A 23852-nucleotide genomic window follows, 5' to 3' on the forward strand; every position below is an offset into this window, starting at 1 on the left:
CCACTTATCTTTTCAGGATTGTTGTGAATAGACATGTTTTGGTTGTTGACTATTATCGTCTCGATAATGGGAGGGTGATTTGGGATGTGCAGTTTCGTAGACAATTTAATGATTTGAAGCTTTTTGAGGTTACTGATCGACGGTCGAAATCAATTATAAATCAACCCTCTTCGCAATAGCACGAATCATTGTAAAATAGGGCTATTGGACGGGTAAGTCGAACCACTGGGACTGCGCTAGTCTTAAGGCAACCTAAGTATCTAAAGTCATTTTAGAGTGATGAGGGGTTTATAAAGGGTTTGTGTGTTTGTCACTAAACTAAGAAATAAAAATGCATAAAACAATAGATTTCAATGAAATTGAAGAAGTGGGATACAAGTAGAAAAGACTAGGGAGATGAATCCACACTACACCCTAAGTACATGCTAGATTAGGTCTAAATTTGGGGATAAATAGCATATATGCAATGGTCAAGAAATATGAAGCAACTCCGTTGCTTAATAATCATCAAGAAGTTCACTTAATCAAAACAAGAATGATCCATCAAAAGCTACCATAGTTGAACTACTTAAACTAAGGTGTAGAATCAAATACACTATCTCAAGCAAAAGACCATCAAGCTTTCAATCAAATGGTGGAGCACATGAAGGTAGGAATCAAGTATAAACCATCAAAGGAGGTACCTAAGCAATGGAATATCAAGTTTCAAAATCAACGTGCCTTGAAAAACATTCATAGTCTATATTTTCATTGTCACTATGAAAATAAAAGCAATAAGATTGATCCAAGAATCATCAAAGATATGACAATGAACTTACATCAACCATTTACACATTAAAATTTATTACAAGAAGGAAAATGCTCTTAGACTATGAAACTACCATACATTATACATTATAGTCCCCAAAAGTATAGCCTAATCTAGAACATGATCAAAAGAGGGGGCTTCATCACCTCCCTAGAGAAGATTTAGTTACCCATAGGGGCAATGGAAGAAGGAAGAAGCTTGAAGACCTCCTCCATTTTCGTGCTCCCTTCTTCAAGCTTGAAGAACTCTCTCCCCTTGCTCTCTTCTCTCTCCTCTAATCTTGTAAAATGAATGATAATGAATTTTTGTGTGGCCTTGCTTTCCTTTATTAGATATCCTATCCACTCCAAGAGGCTACCAACCAACATCTCCAACCACTTCATTAAAGAGGAAAACAAAATGAAGAAACCAAGGTGCAAGTGGGCTGAAATGAGCCATTTCCGAAGGGCATTCTGCCCAAAATTCGAGCACTTGAAGCAAGGCCTCGAGCACTCGAATTTAGTGTAAAAAGCTCCATGCTTCACTTGCTCCGCCCAGACCTACTTTGATGAAATGGCCATAACTTTGCGCTCCGAACTCCGAATGACGAACCGTTTGAAGATTTAGAAAGCTAATTCAGAGCTTTAAATACTTCATGTTTTGGTGGAGATCCAATTCTCAAGGATGGTTGGTCGAAAATGAAGATCAAGGTAGAATTTCATTGCTGCCAGGCAGTTCTGCGCACCTCTGGTAACAAGGCCATAACTCTCTGCTCCGAGCTCCGAATGACAAACCGTTTGAAGATTTAGAAAGCTAATTCAGAGCTCTAAATATGCCATTTTATAATGGAAGTCCAGTTCTCGAGTTTGCAAGGTCAAAATGGCGAGCAAAGTCCTGACTCCACTGCTGCCAGAAATTCAGCCTTGTGCCTTTTGATGGTCTAAAATCCATAAAGTCTTATTTGTACTCCTTTTTGGCAAAAGGACCTGAAAATATATACAAACACACAAATAGGGATAATCTACATAAAATAAGCAAACAATGGACTTAAATAATGCAATTAAGGGCGCTTGAATATGCAATATTCGGCGCTTATCAGTTACTGATTTCCTTGCCTTGATTTACCACCAGGTGGTGGCCAGGGTGGGCATGAATGAGATGGTTGGGTGGGCTCCTCGAGGGGGGTGTTTGAGGTTAGGTGTTTCTACAACAGTTTGTTGGAGTCTCCTGGCCCCTCATTCCCTTGGAAAGGTGTGTGGAAGATGAAAGCTCCTTTGAAGGTGGCTTTCTTCTCGTGGACGGCTGCCTTAGGTGGTATTCTTACTATTGACAACCTTAGATGGAGACGCCATATTGTGGTTAATTGGTGCTCTATGTATAAGAAGTCGGGTGAATATGTGAACCATCTCCTCCTTTATTGCTCGGTGGTAGTTTTTGGCGGCTTTTGGTTTGCCTTGGGTTTTTCCAGAATCCATGGTAGACATGTTAGAGACTTGGTAATGGTGTAGTGAAGAGCCGAGTCAGAGATGCTTGGAGGGCTACTCCTCTATGTATTTGGTGGCGTTTGTGGCACGAGAGGAATATGAGGTCCTTTGAGGGAGAGGAAGCTCCTATTTGGTCTCTTAAATACAACATTCTATCTTTATTCTTTTGGGTAAATGGGCGGGATTGTACTTCTATGGATCATCTTTTGGATTTTGTTGATAACTTAAAGTTATATTGTCGGTGTAATCGTCTTTTGTTTCTTTGGGAGAACAGCGAACGCTCCCCTTTTGGGCGTCTTTAATGAAATCTTACTTATAAAAAATAAAATAAAATAAAATAAAATAAAATGGATTTACAATTGCTCCTTAGAACCCAACAAAAAGGGTACTTAGAACAAAGACCATAGGATTCTCCTTTCCTTCGAAGGATCTCCTATTCCTTTCAAGCCAAAGACATCACTAGACGCACAAAGCTTGGGCCCCCACTATACAACCTCTCCAAGCCTCAACCAAGTCTCTGGAAGACCTGAGCATTACCCACTGAACCCTAAACAAACCCAACAACAAAGTCCAGCAATCCCGAGCCATTGAACAATGCAAATTAGATGATCAACCGTTTCCTCGTCATTCTTACACATGCAGCACCGATTGACCACAAATACCACTTGAAGCAAATAGAAAGAAACGTAAATCTTTTTACAGCAATAAGAAAGAAAGAATAGGGTTGCTCCAATCACCTTTGGAGTCTATATTTCTAAAGGGAAATTTGGGAAAGCCTTAGAGAAGTTTAAAATTTGATAATATCTCAAAATATATTTTTATAATAACTTGATTACAGCAAATATAGAGGGTTGTCCATTTTATAATACTATTACTAATGAAAGTCGACTTTTCCTAGAATGACTTTAGAATTCCCACACAGCATTAATAACACCTTACCACTTTCCTAAGTAAATACACGGGGATGGGGTAGATCATCCGCCCCACCCTTTTAATAAACGGTTTTGGGCGGGGATGAAGGTAGCTATGCTAAACGGGGATGGGGACGGGGACGGCGATGGGGTTGGTGTTCCCCACCCCAACCCGCCCCGTTGCCATCCCTAGATGCAGAGTTGGTAGATCATCTCCTGTTGCATTGCCTTGTGCCCCGGGACAGTTGGGATTTACTCTTTAGCTTGTTTGGTTCCAGTTGATCATGCCTCGGTCCTCAAGAGACATGATGGAGGCTTGAGAGGTTGTACAATGGGTTCCCAAGCCCGTGACTTTTGGAGGGTGGCACCCTTATATGTTTGGTGGTGCTTGTGGAAGGAACAAAATAGGAGATCCTTCTTTGGTGTGGAAACTCCTATTGGGGCTCTGATATTTTCTATTATAACTTCTCTTTTTTGTTGGGTCTTTGAGAGTAATTGTAAATCAATGGGGGAGGTAGTTGATTTATTGGTTATATTGTGAGTTTAGGGGCCCTATTTAGCCCTTGCATAGCTTTTTCAGGATGTGTTTCCCGTTTGAATGCTTTCTATTCTAATTTACTTATAAAAAAAATAATAATAATAATAATAATAAAATAAAGGAATTTGATAAACAAGAGTTCTCCACGTACTCCTTTTAATACCCTTGGCTCGCTTACCCTTTTGTGACTGCATGTGCTGTAAACTTTTATATTGCTCTTTTAGGTGATTCTATATCATTATGAAATTTTTTACCCTTGGCTCGCTTATAATACCCTTGGCTTGCTTACCCTCTTGTGACTGCATGTGCTGTAAACTTATATATTGCTCTTTTAGGTGATTCTATATTATTATGAAATTTTTTATTCTAATTTTGAGATATGTAGATTAGCGGATTTTCCCTTGTTTTGCAAACAGTCATCTTATGTTTTGTTTCTGGCCCTGTTTGGTGAAGCATAATCCAAATATTATCCCTTTGTTTTTCCATCTGAGTTTAAATTTAAATAATGATTATTAGAGTATATTATTTTGATTTTAAAATAACTATTACAGGATGTTATTTTGATTTTAAAATGCAGGGTTGCTCTCAATCGTCGCACATCTTTGCCAATAATATATCTAGTACAGGCACTTCAGTACACATGGAACTTGGTGAACTAAATTTGCATTTGGCTGATGAATATCAAGAATGTTTAAAAGAAAGCTTGTTTGGTGTGGAAACAAATACGGGCTCCTTGGTGCATATTGCAAAAATTGGCGTTGATTGGGGTAAAAAAGATCTCCAAGAGGATGATCCCAAGTGTAAATCGGTTCTCTCTGTTGATGTAACTGGCATGGGTGCTTACTTGACATTCAAGCGTGTTGAATCATTAATATCAACTGCTTTCTCCTTTAAAGCTTTATTTAAAAATAAATCTGCTTCTGGTAAAAAACCACCACCGCATAACCAGGGAGGGCGTTCATCCAAACCATCAGGTAAAGGGACTCAACTCCTAAAACTTAATCTTGAAAGGTGTTCTGTAAATTTCTGTGGTGATGTGGGCTTGGAGAACACTGTTGTTGCTGACCCCAAACGCGTGAATTATGGATCGCAAGGTGGTCGAGTTATAATTAATGTCTCTGCTGATGGGACACCACGCAGTGCAAACATAATGTCCACAGTTTCCGATGACTGCAAGAAGTTGAAATATTCTGTATCAATCGACATTTTCCATTTTAGTATGTGTGTGAACAAGGAGAAACAGTCCACGCAGGTGGAGCTTGAAAGAGCCAGATCTACATATCAGGAATACTTGGAAGACAATAGACATGGCACAAAAGTGGTACTGTTTGACATGAAGAATGCAAAGTTTGTTCACCGATCTGGTGGTCTTAAAGAGGTTGCTGTCTGCTCTCTTTTCAGTGCCACTGATATCACTGTCAGGTGGGAGCCTGATGTGCATATAGCATTATTTGAACTTGTGCTGCACTTAAAGTTACTTGTACACAGTCAGAAGCTTCGGGAACTTGATAATGAATATATGGAAGACATATCTAGAGTGAGAGATATTGAGCAGAAGAAAGCAACACCTACAGAATCTCTACCAGTAGAGAAACAACACAAGAAAAGGGAATCTATTTTTGCTATTGATGTGGAAATGCTGAATATATTTGCCGAGGTTGGAGATGGGGTTGATGCAATGGTTCAAGTTCAATCAATTTTTTCTGAAAATGCTCGAATAGGAGTACTTCTCGAAGGACTTTTGCTCAGTTTCAATGGAGCAAGAGTATTTAGAAGTAGTCGGATGCAAATTTCTCGCATTCCTGTTGCCCCTAGTAGTTCAGCTGATGCAAAAGTTGAGGCAGCTACTACATGGGACTGGGTAATTCGAGGCCTTGATGTCCATATTTGCATGCCGTATAGGTTGCAGTTGCGCGCCCTTGATGATTCTATTGAGGAAATGTTGCGAGCTTTGAAGCTTGTCACTGCTGTTAAAACTAAACTTATATTTCCAGTGAGAAAAGAAAGTGCAAAGCCTAAAAAGCCTACTTCAACAAAATTTGGATGTGTAAAATTTTGTATACGGAAACTAACCGCTGACATTGAGGAAGAACCAATACAGGGTTGGCTTGATGAACACTACCATCTGATGAAGAATGAGGCTTGTGAATTAGCTGTCAGGCTGAAATTTCTTGATGAGCTTGTTTCCAGAGGCAGTCAATGTTCAGGATCTGCTGAAACAAAGGATTCTACTTATGAAGGTAAGATTCATTATAATGGGGATGAGATTGATGTGCAAGATGCTTCTTCTATTCACAGAATTCAAGATGAGATTTATCAGCAGTCATTCAGATCATATTACCAGGCATGCCAAAAGCTTAAACCGTCAGAAGAATCAGGTGCTTGTAGGGAGGGGTTTCAGGCTGGTTTCAAGCCTAGCACAGCCCGAACTTCACTTCTCTCTCTTTATGCTACCGAACTTGATGTAAGCTTGACAAAGATTGAAGGTGGCGATGCTGGGATGATAGAGGTTCTACATAAGCTTGATCCTGTCTGTCGAGAATGTAACATACCATTTTCTCGGTTGTATGGGAGTAATATTCTTTTGCATACAGGATCTCTCGTTGCTCAGTTAAGAAATTACACGTATCCACTTCTTTCTGCAACTTCTGGTAGATGTGAAGGTCGTATTATTCTAGCTCAGCAGGTACAAAGCTGCCTTTTTTTTTTTTTTTTCTAACAATTTCACTCTTCACCCTTTTTCTTTCTTTCTTTTAATTTTTATTTCCTGTGTGTGTCTAGAGTCCCTCATACTGTGTTTTTTGTACAAGTACCAGAAAAACACTTGCAATTATTAAGTCAATCAGAAGGTCGTGTAAGCATAAAATACAGACGAAGAAACTTTAGGCAAAATCCTATTACCAACTGCCTACTACCAGCTCTAACTATTCCTATTACATATAAATGGAATGGGGTTTCCAATTTCACATCTTAACTAGTTCACTTAAAGCGTGCCTTTCAATCTTGTCCATTAAATTTCCAAACATCGACAGTGACTGGTGTTGGCAGATTGCTGTAATCAAAGTCTTTCTGTGTGTCAGTTTCTCTGTCTTTTTCTCTCTTTCAAGCACCTAGACCCAAACAGTATTGCCCATGAAATATTTCGTAAAGACAACGTGGACAGCATAATTAGGCGGCCAGCAACTAGGTTCTCACTTTCGATTTCCTCTGTAGAAATTGTTCTATATTTTAGTTTCCATATCTTAGATCCCTGTGTCTGCTGAAATCGCTTTGTTTGAGTCTCCATGGCTAGGTATTTAATGTGGCTTTTCTTTTAATCTTGCTGGTAATCTATTAATTAAAGCTACAGGCATGCTAGGTCCTCCATAATCAATGTGTGTTGTAATGTTAGACTTTGATGTCATGATCAAGAACTTGGAAGATGGGATTATCATATTGTCTTGTTCGTACATCATTTGATGTAATAATCACACACCTCTAGATGAACTAATCTAAAAGAGAGAAGGAAATAAACTACAATAATCGTACGCCTCTTTTTGGTAGTATCAAGTCATGACTATCGACTACTTGATGTAAGTGATTAAATGATCCGCACTTAATTGCAGGCGACATGTTTTCAGCCCCAAATCTCCCAAGATGTCTTCATTGGGAGATGGAGGAAGGTGCGCATGCTTCGGTCAGCCAGTGGCACAACTCCGCCAATCAAAACATACTCAGATTTGCCCTTACATTTTCAGAAAGCAGAAATTTCCTATGGAGTGGGTTTTGAACCAGCTTTTGCTGATATCAGCTATGTTTTTACTGTGGCTCTTCGCAGGGCTAATCTAAGCATTCGGAACCCGAATGCTCCTGTTCAGCCCCCAAAAAAGGAACGGAGTTTACCTTGGTGGGACGAGATGAGAAACTATATTCATGGAAATATAACTTTATTTATGTCTGAAACCAGATGGAATATTCTTGCTACTACTGATCCTTATGAAAAGTCTGATAAACTTCAAGTTGTTTCTGGTCATATGGAAATCCATCAGTCTGATGGTCGTCTTTATGTTTCTGCAAAGGATTTCAAGATATTTTTGAGCAGTTTGGAGAGTTTGCTAAACAATTGCAGCTTAAAACTTCCTAGCGGCGTGTCTGGTGCGTTCCTAGAGGCTCCATCCTTTACTTCTGAAGTTACAATGGAATGGGAATGTGATTCTGGCATTCCAATGAATCATTACTTGTTTGCACTTCCCAATGAAGGTGTACTTCGTGAAAAAGTTTTTGATCCCTTCAGATCTACTTCTCTCTCTCTGCGATTGAACTTCTTACTCAGACCCTCTCTTCCATCGTGTGAGAATCAATCACAATCCTCCACTATGGGAGATAATGCTGTCTTGGATGGATCTGTTTATGGCCCACAATTTAAGCCGGAGAGTGTTTTAATTAATTCACCAACCATGAATGTTGGTGCTCATGATTTAGCATGGTTAGTTAAATTCTGGAACATGAACTACATTCCTCCTCATAAATTGCGCACCTTTTCTCGGTGGCCACGATTTGGAGTTCCAAGAATTCCCAGATCAGGCAATTTGTCTCTAGACAGGGTGATGACAGAATTTATGTTTCGCATTGATGCTACCCCAACCTGTATAAGGCATATGCCTTTAGATGATGATGATCCAGCTAAAGGACTGACATTTAAGATGTCAAAGCTGAAATATGAGCTCTGTAATAGTCGGGGTAAACAAAAATATACATTTGAATCCAAGCGCGATCCTCTTGATCTCGTTTACCAGGGCATTGACCTTCACATGCCCAAGGCATATCTAAATAAGGAAGATTGCACCAGTGTTGCAAAAGTTGTTCAAATGACAAGGAAAAATTCACAATCTGCATCCACGGACAGAGGTAAGAATGAAAAATGCAGCTATATGAGCGGCTGTATGGAGAAGCATCGCGATGATGGATTTCTGTTATCATCTGAGTATTTTACGATCAGAAAGCAAGCCCCAAAGGCTGACCCTGCAAGGTTATTAGCATGGCAAGAAGCTGGAAGAAAAAATCTTGAGATGACATATGTCAGGTCTGAGTTTGAGAATGGAAGTGGGAGTGACGAGCATGCAAGATCAGACCCAAGTGATGATGATGGGTATAATGTGGTAATAGCTGATAATTGTCAGCGGATTTTTGTTTATGGCCTTAAGCTTTTGTGGACTCTTGAGAATAGAGATGCTGTTTGGTCTTGGGTTGGTGGATTATCCAAGGCTTTTGAAGCTCCAAAGCCTTCTCCTTCTCGACAGTACGCACAGAGGAAGTTGCTTGAGGAGAACCAGGTAGTTGATAGAGGTAAAATGCTTCAAGATGATATGTTGAAGGCCCCTTCTTCCAGTTCCCCACCTCAACAACATGTCGAGACTTCCATGCCGCTTTCATCTCCACCAGATTCAAGTAAAATAGAAAACTCAGCACTGGATGCAGTTGGTAAGTTTAAGTCATTGTGAAAATATTCCTCGGATACTTTAAATTTGGAATTTATTTAGTTTTTGATGTGTTGTGTTAAGTGTATTTGTTTTTCGGACCAGTGACTTTGCTGGGGTTTATTTTCATTTTATGCATTAATAGTGATATATTTTCTGCAAGCATAACTTGTATAACCTAAGATCTCAGTTAAGGATCCATTCTTTTGTTTTGTCACCAGAAAAGAGTGAAATCACTGATGATTCTGAAACGGAGGGAACTCGTCATTTCATGGTGAATGTTATTGAGCCGCAGTTCAATCTTCACTCAGAAGAAGCCAATGTAAGTTGTAAAGAAAAATGCAGCGTTGAAACTGAATTTTTTTCTGATTTTTTTAATTGGTCATAATTTAATATAAATCCACGATCCTTTGTTGGTATTTATCTTTTTCTTTTTTGCCTTTTGACTTCAGTTATATTGTGAACTTCCTATTTTGTACTAATGTTAATTGGAATCTGTTAGCATATATGATAGTCACGATTTATGGAATGACTTACCGTATTAACATAGATTTGATTATGCATATGTTAGCATATATGATAGCCATGATTTATGGAATCACTTACCATATTAGCAGAGATTTGATTTTGATTTGATTTAGTTTATTTTCTTGTAATATGAGCACGTGCTCTTATTTTATCTATAAATACTAGAGCTGTGAATGAGTGATTAAAATCATTCAAGCCTTTACATATTATAAATCTCATTCAAACCTTCTACATATTTCTCTTCTCTTTCTTCTATATTGTAATTTTACTTGGTATCAGAGCCAAGGTGGTCCGACTGCAATGAGGGCATTGCGAGTTCGTTACCACCCATTTGGAAATGGTCTAAGGTGACATCGCCCATCCGGGAGTGTCGGGTAGGCAGGGTAGTCCAACCTCAATAAGGGTGTTGCGAGTTTGGCACCACTCATTTGGAAACGGTCTGACGAGACAGTTATTTCTTTTTTATGATCTGAGGAGACATTGTTGATTCTTTCTTTTACATTGTTTAAACATATGTATAAAGGGGAATGGTCTGAGGAGACATTGTTGATTCTTCCATCTACATGTTTTAAACATGTGAAAGGGAATGGTCTGAGGAGACATTGTTGGTTGTTTACGGTCTGAGGAGATATATTGTTGTTTTTTTACGGTCTAAGGAGACATTGTTGGTTGTTTATGGTATGAGGAGACGTGATTAGTTGTTTACGGTTTGAGGAGACATTATTAATTGTTTATGGTCTGAGGAGACATTTTTGGTTTGTTGATCGACATTTTTAATCTAGTTAGATTTGCACTCTGCAACTTGTAGATTCTGAAAAAGGGTGCTAGCAAGACCGTGTTTGAAGATGCATTGTCCAAGTTGGGCGTTTCAGATATCCACGTACCAACTTGAGAGGGAGTGTTAGCATATATGATAGTCACGATTTATGGAATGACTTACCATATTAGCATAGATTTGATTGTGCATATGTTAACATATATGATAGCCATGATTTATGGAAATACTTACCATATTAGCAGAGATTTGATTTAGATTTGATTTAGTTTCTTTTCTTGTAATATGAGCATGTGCTCTTATTTTATCTATAAATACTAGAGCTATGAATGAGTGATTAAAATCATTCAAGCCTTTACATATTATAAATCTCATTCAAATCTTTTACATATTTCTCTTCTCTTTCTTCTATATTGTATTTCTACTGAATCATTATTAGGCTTCAGTATTTATTTCCCTTCAAAAAACTTGGTTGCACAGAATCTGTGAACATTTTCCCTTTCTAGGTTTGTCCATTTCAATGAAACTTAATGTAAAGTAAGATATGCTACAGTAATTTTTTTTTTCTTCGAGTTAGAATTCCATCGTAACCTGCCTTTAAGATGGCCACCATGCTAAATTCAGGTTCCACCAGGTTGTTACCGATAGAATTCTTCAGCATATTCAGCAATTGTTCTACTTCCCTGCAGGACTAATATTTCTGATAAAGAACCTGCTCGTAATCAGGGGGTAAAAATTGGGCTTTCATCAACTTCTTCATCTTGACCCATGTACGTGTGCACGGGTAGTCTGCACTTGATCCCACCATGCTGATTCGCCGCCCTTCAACTTTTAGGCCACTAGTTTGACTTGCTTCTCCTCCTTGATCTTTATATAGTCAAAGAAATGGTTAACTTCCCTAATCGAGTCCAAGAATTCTTCAATACGAAGATGACCTTGAAAAGTGGGTAAGCCGATCTTCATATGAAAATATTTGGAATCATCAATCTCCAAACACCTGTACGACTCGGTTGTTATCGAAACCAACATTTTCCTCATAGGTTGGCTGCCTAATCGGTGGGTTTGGGTTGTGATTACCAGGACGCCCATGATCACCGTCATTAGGCAGCCTGTTCTCGCGGTTACGTTATACTGTTGTCAATGTTACCTATACTTAGACACATAGTTTCATGCATATCAAGTAAGGTTCGATTAACATTGGTCTGGAACTCGGTAAACTCAACCCTCAAAAGAGCTACTCCGTCATGATCATTGTCGCTGGAGGGATTGCTTCCATCTCGTGTACCAGCCATCGAAACAAAGGCGAGTCTTGGATTCAGTACCTTGCTCTGATACCAACTAACATAGCGGAAACGATAAAGAACGGGGTTAAAACCCTTGAATTCACAAAGAATACACTCACAAGGGAGAAAACTTGAAATTATATTTATAAATATCTGCTTGCAAACTTACAACTCTTGCCTTTATATAGGCAAGTCAAAAATAAAAAAATAAAGCAATTAAGAAATAAATGCTAAAGGGGAAATTTAAAGAGGTATCTACTTAGTTTTGATGGAGCAGAATCCTCCTTAAATCTTGCAATGGAGAATAATTCTTCAATCAGGCTATCTATTGTTGGCAACTACACCAATTATGTTGCCTATTGTGAACTCCACCACCAATCTCCTTGTTTATTTTCAACTTTTCCTTTTTCTATTGTTGACTTTTTCTTATTTATTTATTCCTTCTATTCTCCTTACCTTTTCAGTCTCCCTGGTTTGCGGTGATCCTGTATTCTCAAATACTCGTGAGCGAGCTGTTCTACATTAGTACCCGAGGACTGGTCATGAACTGGCTCACAATACTAACTGCATAGGAGATGTCTGGACGAGTGATTGTGAGGTAATTTAGTTTATCTACATGTCTCCGATATATTTCGGGATCATCGAGTGGGTCACAATCATCCACCTTAAGTTTTATATTAGTCTCCATGGCTGTAGCTAAAGGTTTCGAACCAAGATATCCAGTATCCTGAGATCAAGACTATACTTCCGCTGAGAGAGACTAATTCCGAAGTTTGCCCAAATTCTTAGTAAGGAAGTTAGAACTCAAGTGATGAATTAAAACTTGTATTCCATCTCTATCACCGTCGGTGATAACGATATCATCTACGTACACCACAAGAATCACAATACCACGTTTCGTTTTCTTAAAAAAGAGAGTGACTGGCTTGGCTTCTGGTCATACTATGAGTTACCACTGCTTTAGGCCATTAAACCAGGAACGGGGAGACTGTTTGAGGCCATCAAAGACTTCTTCAGATGACACACACACTTCCCCTCGGACTCAAACCCAGGTAAGCTATATAGACTCTCTCAGTAAGGTCACCGTGCAGAAAGACATTTTTAACATCAAGTTGATGAAATGGCCAATGTAGATTAGCTACAAGAGAGATTATCACACGAACATAATTCAGTTTGGCCACAAGAGAGAACGTCTCAGTATAATCAAGGCCATATGGTGTGGTGAGCGTTCGTTGGCTTGTTCTTTTCCCAGGCTCTTCAGCATTGTTGTTGACAGACATGCTTGGTGGCCGTTATCCGCTTGATAGCGGGAGGGTTACTTGGTGTTGTAGTACATGAATGAACAGGCATGAAGATTGCATGAACAGTGCTCGGGAACAAACTTTTCTGTTTCTATTTTCTGTTTTAGGAAAGTTCTCATTGTTTAAAATTCAGTTTCTGTTTTAGAAAAGTTTTTCTTTATTTTAATTTCCTTCATAGCTTTGTGTTTGTTAAGAAAGTTTCCATTGTTTTAATTTCCTAAATACTTTAGGATTTGCTTAGGCCTATAAATACATGTTATTGTACTAGTTTAGGACAATCAATTATCTCTTTTATTAATATCAGAAAACTGAGAGCTTTTATCAATTTCTTCTCATGGATTCGAGTGTTTAAAGAATACGTTGCTATTCTAAATTATTTTGTTTGCTTTCATTGATCCGTTGCGTCACTTGGGATGTGCGTTGTAGGCGACAGTTTCATGATTGGGAGTATAGACAGACGCATAGTGGAGGCCCTGATTCCTTTATTTAGGTGCCCTTTCCCTAGCGGAGATTTGATGTCCGGTCCTTTTTTTGTTGCCTCTCAGGCTTCTTAGGGGCTGATTTTCCTTGGAAGACGGTCGGGCACTCCAAGGCTCCCCTCAAGGTGGCCTTTTTTGTTCGGACTGCAGCTTGGGGCAAGATTATGATAGTTGATACCCTCAGAAGGAGAAGACAAGTTATGGTTAATTGGTGTTGCATTGTAAAAGGGATGGAGAGTTGGTCGATCATTTTCTTGTGCACTGCCCTGTTGTAGCTCACGACTGTTGGAGTCTGATTTTTGGCTTGTTTGTCATGCAGTGGGTCATGCCCAAGTCCTTCAGAGGTTTGATTGACTCTTGTAGAGGGTGTGGTGTGGGTTCTCACACTCGTCTTTTTGGAGAATGACACCCCTTTGCGTTTTGTGGTGTATTTGGAAGGAGATGAATAATAGATCTTTTGATGGGGAGGAATCTCCCATAGGAACTTTAAAATTCTGCATTATTATTTTCTTTTTTATTGGGGGATGGGGAGATATTGTACATCCATAGAGGAGATTGTTGATTTTTTGGGATTGTTGATTTTTTGGGCTTCTTGGGTCCTCAGGATCCGTCTTTTTTTCTTTTTTGGCTTCAGCCTCAGTGTATTCTTGGGATGCATTTCCCTTTTGAATGCTTTCTAATACATTTTTACTTATAATAAAATAAAATAAAATCAAGGTTGTAAGTCTATGTGTAGCCTTTAGCAACAATGCGAGCTTTGAGACTGTCAACAGTACCATCAGGCTTCTATTTAATAGTGAAAACCTAACGACAACCAACTACCTAAGTATCAGCAGGCGTTGGAACAAGGTCCCAAGTATGATTCAATTTTAAAGCATTTATTTCTTCTTTCATAGCTTTCCTCCACCTTGAATGAGAAAGTGTCTCCCTTCAGGACTTGGGAAGAGCAATAAAGGATAACGACAAAGAAAAAACATGAAAGGAGGATAATTTATTATATGATACAAAATTAGAGATAGGGTGATTGATGTAAGACCTTTTATCTTTCCAAACAATAATAGGTTGATCAAGATCAGAGTCTAGATAAATGGAAGAATCTCCGGGCATTGAAGGTACTGGTCACTGGTGGAAGGGGCAAGGCTGGGTTTACTACTTCAGTTGTAGGAACATAATTAACTACTCTTTTTAGTCGACGAGCATAGACTCAAAGAGCTGGTGGAATGTTAGAATAAAAAACTGGAGTTGGAAGAATAGACTTTGAGTCCTCCAAACGACTACCTTCCTGGGAATAATAAGGAACATCCTCAAAGAAAGTTACATTTGCACACACAAATTGTTTACAAAGAGTTGGAAACATTTATATTCTTTTTGAGTGGGAGAATAAGCTAAGAAAATGCATTTGTGGGCACGAGGATCAAGTTTATCTTGTCCCGGGGCTCAAATTATGAACAAAGCAGACGCACCCAATAACCTTTAGAGGGAAAGAAAAAAGGTCGAAGCATCATTTGGAAAGGTGATTTTCCTTGAAGGACCCTAGAAGGCACGCAGTTTAAAAGATAAGCAACAACAAGAACCACATCTACCAAAAAATGTTTTAGAACATGCATTTGAATTGTTAAGGCACGAGCGATAGCTAGGAGTGGTCCATTTTTTCGTTCAACAATTCTATTTTGTTGAGGGGTATCAACACCAGATGTTTGATGGATAATGCCTCTCCACGATTCCACTCGAGAAACTTTTGAAAAATATTAACTTTATAATTAAGGGCATTATCAGGTCTAAGAACAAGTAATTTAGCATCAAACTGTTGGAGCAGTGGAAGCGCACGGATACATAAATCCAATGAAAGCCAACAAAACAATCACACACAAACACAAGATATACATGGTTTAGCCAAAACCGGCATACATCATTGGATGAGAAGAGATTCCACTATGATTCATAGAGATATTACAACAATAGAGTATCAATACTACGTACATGTCTTTTCACCATGTACCACTCCACGAGCCTATCTCTTCGCTACTAGTGTCACTAATGTTTTTTCTACCAACCAGCACACTACCTCTACCTATCAACTCTTTCATGAGACTACATCTCTCTCCATCTCATAAGTCTCATCCCATAACTTAGGTATCTATTTATAGAGTTCTAAACCCAATTCCTTGTTAGACAAGGATTACGATTTCTTACAACCCAAGATTTTCTTAACTAGAAATTTCCTAACAGAATACAACTTTAAAATAAAGACCTAATTAGAATAGGAATTTGAGACACAATTTCCAACAAATTTCAGTGTCTCTTTCACAACTCACTCCAAACCTTAAACACCCTTATATATCGGGCTACAAGAGAGTACTAATTAGGGTTTTCAAGCCATGAGCAAATAACGGGTTGTCGGGTTGAAAGCGGGTCGCGTTACCCAGTGCCAAATTCGAGCCACAACATCACAAATCTCCACCTTGGCTCGAATTACGCCAAGTTTCACAATCTCCAACTAACCCTTTTGCCTCCTCCACGTGCCCCTAAGGGCTTCAGCAACTGCAAGTATCAATCAAGTCCAGACAGTGTCTAAACTAGAGAGTAGGAATGACCTTAGTCATCATATCTGCCGGATTCTCTTCTGTCCCAATCTTCCTCGCATTCAAATTGCACCATGTGCAACCACATCTATGATGAATTAAAATCTGACATCAATGTGATTGGTCCTCTCATGGAACATCTGATTTTTAATCAGATGTATGGCACTTTGGCTGTCGCAAAACACAGTCAAATCATCTTGCTGCAAGCCCAAATCACGAACCAAGCTTCTTAACCATATAGCTTCCTTCAGTGCCTATGTAGCTGCCATGTACTCAGCTTCAATAGTAGACAATGCAACTACGGGCTGCAAAGTCGCTTTCCAACTAATCACACTCCCACATAGAGTGAAGACATGTCAAGGATCTCCTCCTATCAAGATCTCCAGCATAATCCGAATCAATATATCCAACAACACTACCACACGTGTTGCTGCCTCTATCATAGACTAAGCCAACATCTGCGCTGCCTCGCAAGTACCGCAATATCCACTTCACAACTTGTCAATGGACCTTCCCAGCTCTATCCATGTATCTGCCCACTTTAGACTCTAATTTTGAATTTTGGCATCAGATAAACCAATAGTAAGAGATGGTCCCCAAACATCCAAATGTTCTAACTCAAAAGGTTTCATACACTTACTGTCAAAACGACTTAAAAGTAGTCCGACAATGTTTACTGAGTTCACAAGTAGTACAATTAAGCTTAGAAAAATCAACTAAAGAAGGGACCTCAATAAATTTCCCTCCTTTTGTTTGTCCGTACATCTTATATTATACGTTTAAAAAAAAAAGCTCTGATAAATGTGGAAAAAATTGAAACTAAGAATAGGAACCTATGACGAACGGGATCAAGGGATTTGATTCAGCCCTTCGATTAATTGTTTAGTATCTCAAAACACACAATGCCTAAAACCCCCTTCTATTGAAAAAGAAAATGTGGATTTTCAGTCCCAAAAACCAAAAATTTATGACAAATTTGAACCATTAACTATTGACTGATGTTTGCGAATTCATGAACGATTCTTGGATTTGAATCTAAAATTATGTTTTCGAAAATACAAATTGTTTCATAACTAATCAGTATTGATTTTTTTCAATAAATAAAAAAGGAAGCAGTACTAGAGCGTCTCGGTTCGAGTCCGAGTGGCGGCATGCCATCTTCTAAAAAGGATACAATAGATCCTATAATGACTCAATTCCTGATTTCCATTCTGTAACCGAAGGATTCCTCGTTCTTCTTTTTTTTATTTTTTATTTATTTATTTATTTTTTATTTTATGATATTTTCAACTTTAGAGCATATATTAACCCATATATCATTTTCGATTGTTTCAATCGTAATTACAATTAATTTGATAACCTTATTAGACCAAGACTCGAAGACTATTTGAAGAGGGATGTTATAGGAATGACATGTTGAAGATCTCAGGTTCCAAGCTATTCCATTACCAAGCCATAATCTGAGCATCTTCTTTCTCCCAAGCCTCAATAATCTTTTTATCAGTGGTGGATTGGTTGATCCAAGATATGACAGTTTTCCTTGAGCCCGTAAGAATACCTCTATGGCTTGAGACCATTGAAGGTAGTTCGAGCCTCTCAGTTTGGTGCTTGTGATTAACCCTGAGAGTTCTTGGTATCTGATGCAGTGCAAATGGAAGAGGACTTTCTTCAAACAGTTAAAGATCCTCATAAGACTCTCAGAAGACTAGGCTGAGTTTCCATTAATTGGGGCAGCTGATGATGTGATCGCATTGTGTGATTGTTTCTTGGTCTAGAGTCATTTATATAAGCCTTAAGTCTGTCTTTATTTCATGTTTAGGATACTATTGTCATTTTGGTTTTTATTTTATAAGTCATGTGCCTTTTTAAATGAGTCCTGTGACCACTTAAGGACTGTTTCGTCATTTTAGCGTCTTTATTTTGCTCAATAGAATTCTAGCGGTTAGATTATATTTATATGAAGGACTAGGATTAATTCCTTGCTAGGGCATCCCTTGTGTCTTATAAAAGGGTTGTATTCAACAGCTTTTTAAGTATTATCAATAAATTCTAGCCTGCTAATGCAGCTTTTTACCTCTCCCTTTCTTTTGGGATCGAGTGTGGGTATTTAAGCTATTCGTTAGCTTGAATATGGTTTTCCTTCTTCAGATTTCTTTTCTTTCTTTCATAGCTGATTGCATTAGTTTGCATCAGAGCAAGTTCTGGTCCAGTGGTTTTGTGTTGGGATATTAGATATCTCTCTTTGGTTTTGCAACATGCCACCAAGGAGAAGAAATCCACTTCGCAGACCAGCCATTTGGCCTCATCAGGACGCAGCTATTGATCAACGACAAGTGCTTGCCATGATAGAAGATCTAAGAAGCCAGATTGAAGCTTTAACCCTGCGCGTAGCGCAAACCCCAGGCCCTTCTCAAGATGGCGTCGAATCTGAGGAGGAGGACAATCTGGAAGAGGATTTAGTTAATCCTTTTTCCGGCGACGTAGCATAGACCAGCACCTCTTCCATTTGAAGAAAGGCACTGGGATGGTATCTTTAAGGTGAAAATTTCAGAATTTGTCGGTGGAGAAGAAGAGGAACCTATTTATGATAACGATGATGAGTCCAATGAGAACACTTTCGTCAATCATGAGAAGCCACGGTTAGAAAGTTTCTGTCACGATTCCGAGAATGATTCAACAGATGATGAGTCATGGTTGTTCATAACATCGACTACCATAGAACCATTTATTGACTTGATTAAGCCTCCAATTTTTTATGAAGAACCACACATTGAATCTATGGATTGGGATCAATTAGCGATCGAAGAAACTCAAAATGAAGGAAGCTATGATATCGTGGCGCTAACAAGAGCAATGGAGAACAATGAAGTGTTTAACTTTTCACCCGCGGAAGTTTTGCAAGAATACAAATCTGATCATTGTTTGGTGTTTTAGGATTCGAGCACTAAAAAATGGATATCACTTTTATGATATGATTTGGAGTAAATTCTTGGAACTCACTACAATTGTAAAGCGGTTGGTGGAAGAAAAATTTAAGTTATTAAACTTCTAGTTCAGGATACGTGTTCCACTGAGTTTTGCGAATCTAGCAAAATCAATGTAATCTTTTTGTTAGTACAAGAAGATTATTGTATTTGATTCGAGTTCGGAAAAGAAGGAGGAGGGGATGGAACACCATGCTCAGATTTTTGATTGGTTGTGGAAATTTGCTTCTAACTTGTGGACGAGTTTACTCTCACCTAGAGGGACTGATGGAAGATGACTTTCTTCAAACAGTTAAAGATCCTCAGAAGACTAGGCTGAGTTTCCATTAATAGGGGCAGCTGATGATGTGATCAGATTGTGTGATTGTTTATTGGCCTAGAGTCATTTATATAAGTCTTAAGTTTGTCTTTATTTCATGTTTAGGATACTATTGTCATTTTGGCTTTTATTTTATAAGTTTTGTGCCTTTTTAAGTGAGTCATGTGACCACTTAAGGATTGTTTTGTCATTTTAGCGTCTTTATTTTGCTGGATAGAATTCTGGCTGTTAGATTATATTTATATGAAGGGCTAGGATTAATTCCTTGCTAGGGCATCCCTTGTGTCTTATAAAAGGGTTGTTCCAAGTTGAATTTAGGAGCTTTTTGACGTATTATCAATACTTTCGGTCTGCTGTAGCAGCCTTTTACCTCTCCCTTTCTTTGGGATTGAGTTTTGGGTGTTTAAGCTATTTTTTCTAGCTTGAATTAGCTCTCTGTTTTTCCTTCTTCAGATTTATTTCTTTTCTTTCAGAGCTGATTGCATTAGTATCCATAGGGGGGCTGCCGAATGCGAGAGAGAGAGAGGAGTGAGAGGGAGCCGAGATGAGAGAACCAAGATCTAGCCGTGATGAACCGAGAGAGATTGCTGAGGAGAGTTCCAAGAGAGGTTGCCGAGACGAGAATTGAGATCATGGAGGAGAGATCTCTAAGAGAAAGCCGAGATGGAATCGAGAGTCTGAATAAAACTGAAAAAAAAAAAAAAAAATTAAAGAGGGATCCATTTTTGCTCTGATACCATGTTGAAAGAGAGAGCATGTATATGGAAACGTATATTTTATTGAGTGAATAATACAATAATACAATGGGGTTTATATAGGAGAAGCTACAGGAATAGGTGAGTGGAGAATACAGAAAACCCTAGTATACAATGTAATCTAACGGTACACTGTGACAGCTTATACTATACTGTACAACACTTGCAATATAAAAACAGATTTGAAAAATATAAAATTTAGTTAATATTGCAAATCTATATTGGTGGGATTATGGACGGGTTTTAATCATTTGATTTTATTCAAATATAATATTTACTTATTACACAATTTTGGATCATTCATTTTAGAACCAAATATAGAGACCATTATAATTTATAAGAATGAACAAACTGCAATATTCCATGGAAAACACATTATAAAGGAGATGATGGGCACCACTAATTGCTCTGCACTTTCTTTCTTTTTGTGATTTGCCTGAGATGATGTCAAGTTTAGGGTTGATTTCTAAAAGAGAAATTTCAGCATATCCTTCCACTCTCCTCTTCTTATTTTGGGCATTTCTCTTTCTTCTTTCTATAATCTTCTTTTACTGAAATCTCTGTTTTTTTTTTTTTTAAGAATGAACAAACTGCAATATTCCATGGAAAACACATTGTAAAGGAGATGGGCACCACGAATTGCTCTGCACTTCTTCTTCTTTTTTTTGTGCTTTGCCTGGGACAATGTTGAGTATAGGGTTGATTTCTAAAAGAGAAATTTCAGCATAACCTTCCACTCTTCTTATTTGGGAATTTTTCTCTTTTTTCTTTCTATAATCATCTTCTACTGAAATCTCTGTTACTTTATGAGCTTTCTTGCTTTCAATCATTTAGAACTTTTTACTTTTGATAATTTTTTATGTTAAAACAATACATGTTTCAGTTGAAACAAAGTTGTATATCATCTGATGAAAGAAACTATTTTGTTTCAGTGGAAACACACGATTTTTATAGTCCAAACATGCATTGATCTTGATAGGATTAAAAAGGGATACACATTGCCTCTTTCAGCAGAAAATAATGGAAATTTTATTCCCTAGACAAGAATAACGCCATATTTGAGAAGTAGGCTGACCAACCACAGGATAGATATTTCCTGCCGCTTGGCCAGGGATTGTTGGGATTTGATGCTTGGATTATTTGGGGTCCATTGGGTTATGCCTTGTTCCTCTAGAGGGTTGATTGAGGCTTGGAGAGGTGTCTCTGTTGGGGCTCCCATTCAGAGTGCTTGGAGGGTTACGCCTCTTTGTATTTGGTGGTGCATTTGGCTAGAGAGAAATAGCAGATATTTTGATGGAAAGAAGAAACCTATTTCTATGCTAAAGTTCTCTATTATTTCCAGTCTTTTTTGTTGGGTCTCAGGAAGAGATTATAGATCTACAGGGGAGATTATTGTTTTTTTGGCCTCTTTGAAGGTCTAAGGCGCCCTTTGGCCCTTGTGTTTCTTTGGGTTCCGCTCCCCTTTTGAGCGTTTTCAATAAAATCTTACTTATCAAAAAAAAAAAAAAAAAAAAAAGATATTTCCTGCCACTTGTTGAGGTGCAGAATTTCAAGTCCAGTTGGAATGTGGTTGTGTGCGATGTACTTTTTAATTATAATAAACAATAAATAAACAAATAGGTTCCAGGCGGAAGCTGATTTTGCATTTAACCTCTTTTGATATATTAAATTATGTTTAGATATTGTTGGTTATAATATTTAATGCATATCAACTCTTGTTTCCTTACATTCGCTGGAAAATTTTCTAGAATTTGGCTACTAATTTGTTGCTTCTGAAAAATCAATTTATTTCTCTAGAAAAACCACCCCATTTCCCCTTGAAAAGATAAAATGAAATATAGCAAAAGTTAAGAATTAAGGAAGAATAAAACTGAAAGTAAAAAAGACAAACTTGTGCTTGTCATTGCACTAGTTGCTAAAGCATTGGTGTTTTCTACATATTGTGCAAAAGATTAGTTGTAAATGTGTAGTTGTATCTAAAAAAATCTTAGGAATGGCCTAAATGGCTCATCATATTTTATGATGAAAACTGAGAAATATTATTGCCTTCTGGGATTGATATGATTGTCTCGTGACCAATTGTATGAGTAATCCACCAATTATTTTACTCTTCATTTTCAAAGAGTATGAATCTGAAATAATACTTGACAATGTCTAAAGGAATCTTAATTTACAAGCCAAAGTTCAGAAGTTCAAGCCATATGATATGTTTGCATCTCTTATACGGATATGCTGTTTGCTGTTTGCACTCATGCTCTATTGTTGCTGTTTTGTCTGTTGACAGGGTAGATTTCTTCTCGCCGCTGTTAGTGGCCGTGTTTTAGCCCGTTCATTCCATTCAGTTCTTCATGTCGGCCATGAAATGATTGAACAAGCACTTGGTACGGGAAATGTGCATATTCCAGAAAGTCAACCTGAAATGACGTGGAACCGCATGGAAGTTTCTGTCATGTTAGAGCATGTGCAAGCCCATGTTGCACCAACTGATGTTGATCCAGGGGCTGGACTTCAGTGGCTTCCAAAAATTCGTAGGAGCTCTCCAAAAGTAAAACGCACTGGTGCTTTACTTGAAAGAGTGTTTATGCCTTGCGATATGTTTTTCCGCTACACGAGGCACAAAGGTGGAACTGCAGATTTGAAGGTGGATACGGTTTTCTTCAGTTTGTCACTAGATTTTGTTAAATAATCAAAATATATTCCCAGCTATTACTAATTTACTACAGACTAAAGTTTTTGTCTTTATGTTTGTCTATGGTAAGTCAGAATGTTGGTTAGCATGTACTTTTACTTAACAGGATTCTCAGTTGAAGTTTATTCTGATACAGGTGAAGCCCTTGAAAGAGCTCGCTTTCAATTCTCATAATATAACGGCAACAATGACGTCGCGTCAATTTCAAGTTATGCTAGATGTGTTGACCAATCTTCTCTTTGCTCGGCTTCCCAAGTAACTAAATTTTGTGTTGTTATTTCATTTGATCTCCCTTCTTTTGCACTATTACCTATAGTTGTAATTAGTCTTGTATTTCTTGGCGTATCAGTATAATTAGTTTGGTAGCTTATGTTATTCTTTTTTAATATTATTATTTTTTCTAGTCAAGACATTAAATTGCAGAGTATAATTGATGTAAACTTTTTCTTCCACTCTTCAAAGTGATTTGAATAAGTTTTTGATTCAGGCCTCGAAAAAATAGTCTTTCATATCCTGATGAAGATGATGAAGATGTAGAAGAGGAGGCAGATGAGGTGGTTCCTATCGGTGTTGAAGAAGTAGAACTTGCAAGAGTCAATCTTGAACAGAAAGAGCGGGAGCAGAAGTTGATTCTTGATGACATCAGGAAATTATCTCTCAGTGCTGATACTTCTGGAGACCTACATCCAGAAAAGGAAGGCGATCTATGGATTATATCTGGTGGAAGATCTACATTGGTGAGAGATGAACCTTGTGAAGTACTTCAAAATTGGAAGCCATAATTTGTGTTGGTGGTGCTAGTTTGTTGTTAGATTTTACTAGTTCTATGTGGATATAAATATTAATTTTGATCCACAAGCTGGTGGCAGTGTCGCTTTTCGTGAAAAAAATACCAATTGATGTGGAGGGTTTCTTCAAACATCAAGGGGCTGGGTAGTCATTATCTGTTTTCAGCTACTTTTCGTATAGAGAAAAATGGCT

The 23852-nt window shown here is 38.1% G+C and overlaps 1 protein-coding gene across 2 annotated transcripts in view; it reads left to right on the forward strand.

Annotated features, from left to right (window-relative positions):
- LOC132276762 (protein SABRE) overlaps positions 1-23852 on the forward strand; it is a 74948-nt gene that overhangs the window by 39476 nt on the left and 11620 nt on the right. For both annotated transcript variants that reach the window (XM_059778356.1, XM_059778355.1), the window contains exons 9-14: positions 4298-6406; positions 7326-9180; positions 9398-9498; positions 22467-22823; positions 23008-23126; positions 23359-23608. In XM_059778356.1, the coding sequence (XP_059634339.1) occupies positions 4298-6406; positions 7326-9180; positions 9398-9498; positions 22467-22823; positions 23008-23126; positions 23359-23608 (4791 nt within the window). The remainder of the gene's footprint in view (positions 1-4297; positions 6407-7325; positions 9181-9397; positions 9499-22466; positions 22824-23007; positions 23127-23358; positions 23609-23852) is intronic.

The sequence above is a fragment of the Cornus florida genome, unplaced genomic scaffold (assembly GCF_030987335.1).
Source record: "Cornus florida cultivar Cherokee Brave unplaced genomic scaffold, ASM3098733v1 CherokeeBrave_3.0.0_Hap2_Chr10, whole genome shotgun sequence".
NCBI classification, from domain to species: Eukaryota; Viridiplantae; Streptophyta; class Magnoliopsida; order Cornales; family Cornaceae; genus Cornus; species Cornus florida.